At 44.8% G+C, this 10,144-nt stretch overlaps 1 protein-coding gene across 2 annotated transcripts; it reads left to right on the top strand.

The window, feature by feature from the left end:
* Window positions 1–2,319: 2,319 nt before the first annotated feature.
* Window positions 2,320–9,165, top strand: SLC35E1 (solute carrier family 35 member E1). 2 transcript variants are annotated; one of them, XM_068420848.1, is made up of 7 exons: window positions 2,320–2,716; window positions 3,370–3,440; window positions 3,821–3,958; window positions 4,643–4,768; window positions 5,231–5,476; window positions 5,921–6,169; window positions 6,254–9,165. In XM_068420848.1, the coding sequence occupies exons 1-6, from the start codon at window positions 2,320–2,322 to the stop codon at window positions 6,152–6,154; spliced, it is 1,212 nt and encodes a 403-aa protein (XP_068276949.1). In that variant the 3' UTR covers window positions 6,155–6,169; window positions 6,254–9,165. The 2 variants fall into 2 exon arrangements, with proteins under 2 accessions (XP_068276949.1, XP_068276948.1); XM_068420847.1 differs by having other exon boundaries at window positions 5,921–9,165.
* Window positions 9,166–10,144: the final 979 nt, after the last annotated feature.

Genomic DNA, 10,144 nt, shown 5'->3' with positions numbered 1-10,144 from the left:
TAGCTTTTTTCTCAGTAACTTTGTAATATATTACTCCTAATTGGTAAAATGCTTTCTGAAGCAGCCTGGGTCAGTATAGAAAGCTGAGAATTTCTATTAACTGTAATTGCTTTAATGTTTGGGACTAGTTGTTTTCTGCAGTCCCCAGCGCTGGGCTTCTGTCCAGGGGAAAAGGGGAGGAGACACGACACCAAAAATCTTTCTAGGTTTAGTGATGTTAACTCTGTTACCCCATTTGTGCTGGATTGTGCTTCTACGGAGAAGAGCCTTGGCAAGAGTTCTCCTGCCTTTGAGAGCAGAGTCAAGGTCTTACATGATTTTTAAGGTATACATTAAGTTGGTTCATTCCCTGGAATACAACTGATAAGGTTTGGTTTCTTTTTAAGTCATTCTTGTTCAAACCTACTGCTTTTGTGATCTGACTGGTATTGAGATGTGTGGGTGTCTCAGAAATCTTCACTGATGTCTGTTTGCTTCCATTTCTGAAATGTGAGGTCTGAGAGTGACACCAGAAAAAGTGCTGACCAAAAACTGTTTCCAAGTATATTTTCAGTTTACTTCCATTTTTGTCCTTCTGCAGTTGATGAGGTCAAGCAGCATGTTCGAGAGTTGGGGAAAGCTACTGCCTTGCAGTTCAGAAAGGTATATTTGATGGTAGAAGGCTAAAAAGCTGGTCGTTCTGGAAAATGCTTGGGTTTTATGTAAAAAATATTGTGCATCTTCTCTCTCCCCGCCCCTTCTCCCTCTTTTCCTGAATGGTTTTAGTTAGGAACAGGGTCTGGGCTCTTTTGAGGCCTTTTAATATAGGGCAAATTTCAGGAAATGGCACAGTATTACTTCACACTTGATAAACCCTGTCGTCTTCTCCACTGCTTACATTTCTGATGCAATGGATGGCCCTTGCGGACCACACGCAGTGAGGTGATGCCCTGGTCCACCACTGCTTTCAGATTACATCCAGCTCTCTGTAGCAGACTGTGCTGATGCTCGCTGGGCCTGCGGGAGGGTCGGGTGTTGGAGCCAGCCCCTTCCCTGGCAGCGCAGAATCACTAGAGAAACTCGCTCACGATGCGAGCTTTCGATCTTCCATACTGGGTTTGTTTCTGCTGTAAGGGTCAGCTCACTGGATGTTGTCCAGGGTGAGATGAGGCTTGACAATCTTTATTTCAGCATGCGAGTATAACCAGTTCTGTGAGCTCCAACAAATGTGAATAAGTTTACAAGGTGATATCTTTTTTTGTCAATTTTGTAAACAAGTTCAAATGAAGTTTACCGTGTGCGTACCTGCTGTGTACTCTCATTTTTGCATGAACTCAGTTTCTCTGCTACTGGTTTCTCCTAACTGCCTTACTCAATTTAATAATTCTAATCCTAAAATCTTAAATTAATATGCTGTCATCTCTTTCTTGTCAATGAATGACATGAAATGGCTCATTTGCAAATCTTTTGGGAATTGCCATTAGCTAAAGTGCATGTTTTTATAGGTACATTAATGATGTAGAAGTGTCTTTTGACAGAGTGCATGGATGAAGTGGGCTCTAGAAACCCCTCCTGCTTGACAGGTACTCACCCATCATACAGCCAGTGTTACTTAGTCCTTGAGTTAGTTTTAAAGGTCGGGAACAATTGTCTCATTGCCTTTGAGTAGGTGACCTTTGCTCAGTCCCTGTGCCGACTGCCCTTCTGCTTTCCTGAGGCCATCTCCAGCGGCTGTGCTGCCGTTAAGGCCTGCCTTCTGCTTAGGAGCACACTCGTGCTGGAAAACCAGCTCAGAAAAGAGATTTTTTTGGTGCATTTCTTGTGCACCACGCTCCCTCCTGGGGTATTTTAACCCCTCAGCCTGCCTCTGAGCCTCGTTAAAGCACCCTCAATCAGCGGTGCTGTGGAGGGCTCCTGTCTAACGAAGTAACAGGCTTGAACCGATGGGAGACCAGGCTCTGGGCCTTAGAGCTTCTGCTCGGGAGTCGGGGGCTGAGCCCTCCCCGGCCCCGCACGCTGCCCCGCAGCTCCCAGAGCCCCCGCGCTGCTGGACTGAGCCCGCCTGGAGGCTCCCGGTCCCGCAGGGAAGCGCTGCCGGGGCTCGGCGGTGAGGTGGGGGGAGCCCGGCGGGGGCGCGGGGCCGGGAGCGCTGCGGGCCCGCAGGGGCGGTGAGTGCGGGGCGGGCGGCGGCGGCGGCGCGTTCCCGCCACGGTGAGGGAACGGCCCGGCGGCGCCTGCCGGCACCCGTAGCCGCTGAGGCGGTGGCGGACCCCGCACCGGCCCCGCCTCAGGAAGCGACGCGTTGGCGGCGGCGGTGACGCTTCCCCGGCGCAGGGAGCCATGGCGGCCCCGCTGGCGGCTCCGGGAGGCAGCGGCGGGGCGGCGGCGGCGACAGCGGCGGGGAGGGGGGGGCGCGGGCCGGCGCTGCGCGAGGGGGCGCGGGTGTCGGCGCTGTGCCTGGCCTGGTACGGGCTGAGCGCCGGCGGGAACGTGGTGAACAAGCTGCTGCTCGGCGGCTTCCCGCGGCCCGTCACCGTCTCGCTCTTCCACATCCTGGGGCTGTGCGGGCTCCTGCCGCCGCTGCTGCGCGCCTGGCGGGTGCCGCCCGCCGGCCCGGCCCAGCTGCCGCCCCGCGCCTACCCCCGCTACATCCTGCCGCTCGCCTTCGGCAAGTACTTCGCCTCCGTCTCCGCGCACGTCTCGCTCTGGAGGGTCCCGGTCTCCTACGCGCACACAGGTGGGGCCCGGTGCCGTGTCCTTATGCCCGGTGTGTGCTGGTGTGGGTGCTCGGTGGGATGTCCCAGCGCCGGTTGTGGGATGTCCTGGGGCCCAGCGTTTGCTTGCGTTGGTGCCCAGTGGAGTGGCCTGAAGCCCAGTGTGTGCTCGTAGGGGTGCCTGGTGTGGTGCCTCAGTCTCTGCTGTGTGCTCGTATGGGTGCCCAGTGCGGTGTCCTGGTCCCCACTGCACACTTGTACCGGTGCCTGGTGCAGTGACCTGGAGCGTGGTGTGTGCTCGTGTGGGTGCCTGGTGCAGTGTCCTGTGCCCCAACTTGTGCCTCTGTGGGTGCCCGGTGCAGTGTCCTGTGGCCCTGTGGGTGGCTGGTGCAGTGTCCTGTGCCCCAACATGTGCCCCCGTGGGTGCCTGGTGTGGTGTCCTGTGCCCCTGTGGGTGCCCGGTGCAGTGTCCCAGAGCACCAAGAACCAGCCTGTGTTTGTACGAGTGCCCAGCACGGTGACAGGAGGGTATGACCCAGCGTGGGCTGAGGTTATGGCTTTGGTGGGACCGGCCCTGAGCCCCTCCTCCATCCCCAGCGCTCACCCTCTGCGGATGGTGGTTAATGGAGTTGTTCCAAGCTTCGCATCCCCACCGACATTTTCTTTCCGTTCTCAGTAAAAGCGACGATGCCAATATGGGTGGTTCTTCTTTCGCGGATCATAATGAAGGAAAAGCAGACGACGAAGGTGCGGACAGGTTTGCTGAGGTTTCTTTTCTTGGTGTGTTCGTGGTGCGCTCTGCTGGCTGGGCTTTGGTTAGCTGGGGGAATTTGGTGATTGAAGTTAGATTATGCAGATTTTACAAGTGTCTTTTACTTTTATTGTGAATGTAAAGAAAAAGGTGTCTAAACATTGAGCAAGGTGATGCTCTCTGATATGCTGGAGCTGTTATAGTGCGTATTGTAGTCACTTAATTTCCTCAGACTACAGTAGTATAAAAGTTGATCCCTAGTTCTATTGCTTTATTCTTCCTCCTTCTTTCCTCCCCAAATCAGTAGTATGTATAAACTCAGTCAAAATGAAAATTCATAGCAGATGTAAGCTGCTCCTCTCTATTCCTCTTTCAGGTGTACTTGTCTCTGATCCCCATAATAACTGGTGTCCTCTTGGCCACCGTCACGGAACTTTCCTTTGACATGTGGGGACTCATCAGTGCACTTGCTGCTACTCTGTGTTTTTCACTTCAGAACATCTTCTCGAAGAAGGTAATAGTTTTGCTGTTCATAACACTGGTCAGTAGCATCATCCTTTAGCAGGACAGTATGTATTTTCCAGCACATATATATATTTTTTTTTTTAAGTTGACTTTATAGTCAAAGGAGCCCAAAGTAATGGTTGGCTATTTTCTATGCCTGTTCTCTACGGCTCTTCCTACCTGTCGAAGCTGTTAAACTCCAAGCTCTGCCCAATTTTCAGTGTATCCTGAGCCTTTTACTCCTTGGCATGGATTTTTTTTTTTCCGTTGACAGTTCAATAGTGCTTCAGTTTAACTGTTCATTTGAAAGCTTTTAATGTATCTGGCTGTATCAAATCCTTTCTCTGTAGTGAACGAGTCAGTGTCAACACTGGGCATTCCTTGAAATGTTAGAAACAAAATTAAAATGTAAGTCTTGAATCAATTTAGTTAATAAATGATTTCTCGATTGTAGAGCATTTTAAACATATTATCTTGTTAATACTAAGAGTCATCACTCAAGAAACCATTGTTTTTCAAATGGGCATCTGTTTTTCTGTGGTCATTCTTATAGGAAATACATACTATAACAGGTTTTACTTATTTTCATAATTTTTCTGTCATCCAAAGCTGTTACTGTTACATGGCTCCTGAGTCTCTGCTGATAATGTGGGCAGTAGCTGAAAAAAGGCTGTTTAATTATATTTTTTTTCAGGTGTTAAGAGATTCCCGAATACACCATCTTCGGTTGCTGAACATTCTTGGGTGCCATGCTGTGTTCTTCATGATCCCAACGTGGGTTTTGGTAGATCTTTCTTCCTTCTTAGTAGAGAATGACTTGGTAAGTGTTGTATTGGGGAAACTGTTCACTATTAAGAAAGAGAAAAAAGAAACAACAACAAAGACCACCCATGCCAAAAAAGTGCACTTAAGTGTTTCAGTGTAGTTCCTCAGCAGCATGGAAGGAACTGTTGTGAAATACCTGCAAATTGTTTCACAAAACAATAGAAGAAAATAAGCACAGTGTTTATTGTGAGAACGCACGTCCTGGTTAGGATAGGTACCTTATGTGACAGCGTAAATCTCAGGAATTAGTAGCTGGAGACAGGAACAAATGCACCCAGAATGTGTGTTACAAGTACGTAGAGAGATGTTTTCTCAGAGCTGGTAGTTGCGTAATGTTGTCGATGTTATTCCTATCAAAGGCAGGTAGGAAGTGACTCAAGTCGTGTTTGTGTTTCTTTGTCTCTTATCTGAAACCTGAGGGAATTTTTTTTTCATGTAATGTTTGTCTTCACGGCAGAGCACGATGTCTCATTGGTCCTGGACCTTGATGCTGCTTATCATCAGTGGATTCTGTAATTTTGCCCAGAATGTCATTGCCTTCAGTATTCTCAACCTGATCAGCCCGCTAAGTTACTCTGTCGCAAACGCCACAAAAAGAATCATGGTCATCACCGTGTCCCTTATAATGCTCCGCAATCCGGTGACGAGCACCAACGTCCTTGGAATGATGACAGCTATCTTAGGGGTCTTCTTATATAACAAGGTGAGGGGTTTCTTTCTTTGTTTATTCAGGAAACTCACTTGCAACAGTCCAGTAGCTTTGAATTATTTTTTGTACAACGAGTTAATGGCTAGCAGAACAAAACGTAGAGCGCATGGCATAGAACTTCATTGCAGAGGATGTAGATGTATCACCTAAGTGAAGTACTTGGGTACTTGGGTCAGTGAGGACTCTAACAAACTTAAATTTTGATCTTAATATTTCCTTGAAAAAGGAAGATTGGGAAGTAACTCACTCAAATCTCTTGAGCAAAAGAGCAGCTGACGGATTTGGCCTGTGAGAGGAATGGGGGTTTTATTAGAAGTCACTAATATTTCAGACTGACAGGCACAGCTAGTAGTGTAATTGTAAAACTGTATGCTTTTTTCTAGGTATGTGAATATGTTAGGTGATAGCTAAGAAAAACACTCTTTCTTTCTTTTCTAGACAAAATATGATGCAAACCAAGAAGCAAAGAAGCAGCTACTTCCAGTTACCACTGGAGACCTTGTGAATTTGGACCGGCATCGAAACACTCCTGAGAAGGCTCAGAACGGACTCACGGCGTTTGCACAACACGGAGACTATCAGTATGGTCGAACCAATATCTTAACAGACCACTTCCAGTACAATCGGCAAAACTATCCGACTACCTACAACTTAAATCGTTTTGATATATAGAATCCTGGCAAACAGGTAGAGACTGTGATATCCAAGTGTCCCCAGCATTATCAGAAACTTTTAGTACATCCATGAATGTAAAGCCATTTTATCATACAGGTTTTGCAGAAGGGAAGATGCATGTGTAGTGAACGCGGTACAGACCTTCAGCTTCTGCTCAGCAGACCTTGAAACGTGAAACAGCTCGATCTGACACTGGACCGAAATGCAGAGTGTAGCTCTTGTACAGAGATTCTGGTGAAATGCAGGTACAAAACTTCAGAGTAAAATACCTGCTGTCACTGCTCCTTTTCAGAGTCTGTCAACCCATTATTGTTCTGGCAGCTAAATTCTGGCCAGTATTTTGTTTCCATGCTGGTAACATCACCTTTAATTTGTTCTCTAGTATGTTTTAATGATACTTTCTTTTAATGAAACTTTCAGAAAGAAGTGAAACTAAGGCGTCCTTCTGGTTATCAGGATTGGTCTGTTTGAGGAGGATTCACTTGTGTGTATCAGTTGCAGATAGCTAGACCTGAATTCATCTTGAGCAACAACGAAACTTCACGTGGGTATGAACTACTTTTGTGCCTATGCCTTCGGTTTTTGCTGACAAACCAGAAGTGTTTCTGAAAGTAAACAGTAGAAAGATTGATCTCTTCGAGAAGCGTACTTCAGGCACAGGGAAACAGAATTCCCTAAAGTCACTGTTGTCCCGGTCACTGTAGATAACAATCAAACAAACAGAGCTTAAGATCATAATTGTTTTCTGAATCATGTAGTCCTGTAACTTCAGACGTTGCTCTCCCTTGGCAATACAGAAAACACCTTCACAAATAAAGTGTTTGGAATAATTTGATTTTTTTTTTCTTGCTTCACACCTTAAAAACTTTTGTTGCTTTAGAAATTGAAAGGTTTAAGGTGTTTTCTTCTCAGTTTTATGCATAAATTATGCTCTCTTATATGATTCCTATACTATGAATGCATCAATTTGAATAACCATAATTCTTAATTGTTAGGTCTATCTTTTTAGCCCCTAATTGTTTAAGTTTCTTAATCACTGCTGTTGGAGTTGCTGTGTGCATTTAGCCTGACTTTCACTTTCAGCTGAAAGAAGTTAGATTTTGTATCCTGCTCTGTTCCTGCAACTCCCCTAACTCAAATAGTAAATTGTTAAGAGAAAATTATTTGAATCAGCAGTAAATGGATAATTTTTGGTTAAGAAGAACTGATTCCCTTCGTAGAGATGAACGTACTTCATTCTAGACAAGTTGACTGTGTGTCGGATACAGCATTTGTGCATGAAAGGACTGAAACCAGCTGAACTTGGGTTTCACTGAATCAGATCGTTATTGTTACTACTTAAGCAAAAGATGATTTTTGGGGCCTTCTTTCCTTAACAGAGAAGCTGTTGGACACGGAGATTTTTGATAGCATAAGTATTGTTTTTACTAGAGAGGTATTAGATACCAGTGACAAAGTTTAGGACGTGGTACAGAACACTCCCTCCACTTATTTATTGCTTTAAAAATGACCATTTCTGTCATGTGAGATGATGATTTAGCTCCTTTTGGATAATAAAGAATTTATTTTCAAGTGCAAAGTCAACCTGATCTTATTCTTTTGGCTGACTGTGGAGGTAGGTATGTAGACTGCCTTCCACCATACAGTCCAAAAGAGGAAATGGTTCTTCTGAAACTTCAGAGATGGGTTAAATGTGCTGCTACTGTTTGTGAGCGGAACTTCCTTGACTTGACTGGCGTCGAATCTGTTCGTGCTAGCTTAGAACTTGGGCTTTTAGTTTGGAAAATCTAAATAAATTATTCCCTAATCCTGATTAACAGGAACAAGATAATGAGGAAAAGCATTCTTTCAAATGAAATTGCTTTTGCCTGTTCCAGTATTAATTTATAATTATTTCATTTTAATATGGGAAAGTGCAAAATGTGTATTTCTAAGGCTCACTTCCCAATATTTTAAGTGCTTTTACAGAGATGTGAAAAAGATTGTGTGGACTCTGATTTGGATGAGATTCTGGCTCTGCAAAAGACTAATTTGAGGAGGAGACATTTAGGGTGAGTAAGAGGGGCTGGTTCTCCAACAGCTTTCAAAGGGAGTGAGCTGTGAACTGTTAGGCTCCTGCTAATGCTTAATTGTGTTCTTTGTGCCTCAGTTTCCCATCTGGAAAATGGGGGTGGTTCTTTCCTACTTAATAGCGGGGTGAGATACCCGAAAATGTAGCAGTGTGGGTCCCAGGGATGTACAGGCATGCTATGGGTTCATCTGTGCATCTTCTGGTACACCTGCTGCTGTACTGTCTTCATACAACTTGAACTGTTACTGGGAATAAAGCTCCGTGTACTTTATTCACAGATCAGAGGCTTTGTTAAAATATCTTTAGATGGTTTGCTTTTAAAGAACATCACCAGATCTTTTTTTGTGACTGTTTTTAGAGAAATCTTGCACTGCACACTTACCCTGGCAAGTCTAGCTCAGTTTTTTCTGTCGAGCACGGTAGCAGGTGAGGGCTTTCTGTTGAAAATACCATGTCCCAAATTCCAGTCTGGGCTCGTGGCCTCACTGTGTCTCTGAAACAAAACTACTGTACTTGCAGAGCAAAAAGGGACTGACCCAATATGAGGATATCGTCCGTTTAGGGGCCAGAGAGTGAATCTTTTCCCTGGAGACTGCCTGACAGTGTTCACGTTCTTCTAGTTCAGGTCTGTGGTCAACAGGGATAATTTTGTATGGTGGAACATATAATTACAAACGGTTGAGTGAATCGGTTACAAGAGGTGGTTTTTGCTGAGTACCTGAATCCGAGTCCTTAAGCAATATTGCCCACATTCAGGTAAAGGAAGTCTCTGAGACTGTTGTAATGTATATTTTAATCTTGGACCGCTGCGAGATTTTGTTTGGCAAGGTGAAACATTTGTTTTAACATGGTTTGTAAATCAATGACATATTTAACTATGTACATAGGTCTGTAGAAAGTATGGAAACACTGGAATAAAAAGGGCATATCTAGACAATCGTGTATAATGACCCTGTTATTAAATCAGAGTGAAGGGGGTTGGTTTGGGTTTTTTCCTTGCAGGAAGCTTTGGGAGTGCCAGACACTAGTTGTAATGGCCACTTGCAAGAACTCAGATTAATGTTTTGCTGTGTGGGTGTGATACCTTACCGGGTGGTTACGCAGACTGAAACTACGATGATTTGGATGCCATAACTAGTGTTAGGACACTACGTGCTGGTATCCTTAGAAATGCTTTGATTTCCAGTGTGCATTTCTAACATACATGTAAATACATCACAAAATTGGGAAATTCTTCCCCAAACAGTCCTGGATAGTTCTAGAAATACCAGTGTGAAAGAAGCCAATCTCTCCCCACTACATGTGGGTTTTCTGTTGATAACTCGGTAGAGTATTTGGTGCTCTTTGAAGATCTCTTGAAAATATTTCCTTTGCAGATTCAGTTTTAGTACCCAGTAGTGATTAGAGCATCTTTATCATCTGGTAAAATGCTTGTGTTTTTTAAATATCTGAATGCTAAATGAAATCGAGGCAATACTTAGGCTTTGTAGGTGTACAGTGATTTGTAAAACTAGTGTTGGTAATTTGGGGTCAGCTCATGATGGTGCGTGAAGCTCAAGACCTTTTCTTTCTCATGTATGTTCAAACCCATGTTTTTCTGATGTAGCATTTTGCAGCAGAAGAAACTTCGCCATGTAGCTATTTGTGAAAAAGGTGCAATAGAAATAAAGGGAAAGTTTTGTTTTTCTAAGGCTTCCATTTCTGAACCATGTTGTAAGCTGTTAAAAATAATTCTGGAATATCTTTGTGGTGATGGTGCAGGCTGGTGAAACAGATCTGTTAATCCTGAGGTGACAAGTGTATGATACAATGACATTATGTAGATGTGCAAGTGCAAATATGCAGGTGGCAGTCACCACCCATCTTTTTTTTGTTGTTTTTTTTATGTTGCTCTATAAATTGATGTGAGTATGGGT

This window comes from Nyctibius grandis, chromosome 31 (assembly GCF_013368605.1).
Source record: "Nyctibius grandis isolate bNycGra1 chromosome 31, bNycGra1.pri, whole genome shotgun sequence".
NCBI lineage: Eukaryota > Metazoa > Chordata > Aves > Nyctibiiformes > Nyctibiidae > Nyctibius > Nyctibius grandis.
Note: the sequence above shows the minus strand (reverse complement) of the source record. Positions and strands in the feature narration are given on the sequence as shown.

What these genes read in the sequence shown, in the direction of transcription:
- SLC35E1 (XM_068420848.1), top strand. Translation starts at nt 2,320, where the DNA reads ATGGCGGCCCCGCTGGCGGCTCCGGGAGGCAGCGGCGGGGCGGCGGCG. An exon ending in TCTTAGTAGAGAATGACTTG is followed by an intron (nt 4,769 to 5,230) that starts GTAAGTGTTGTA and finishes TCTTCACGGCAG; the next exon opens with AGCACGATGTCTCATTGGTC. An exon ending in GGGTCTTCTTATATAACAAG is followed by an intron (nt 5,477 to 5,920) that starts GTGAGGGGTTTC and finishes TTTCTTTTCTAG; the next exon opens with ACAAAATATGATGCAAACCA.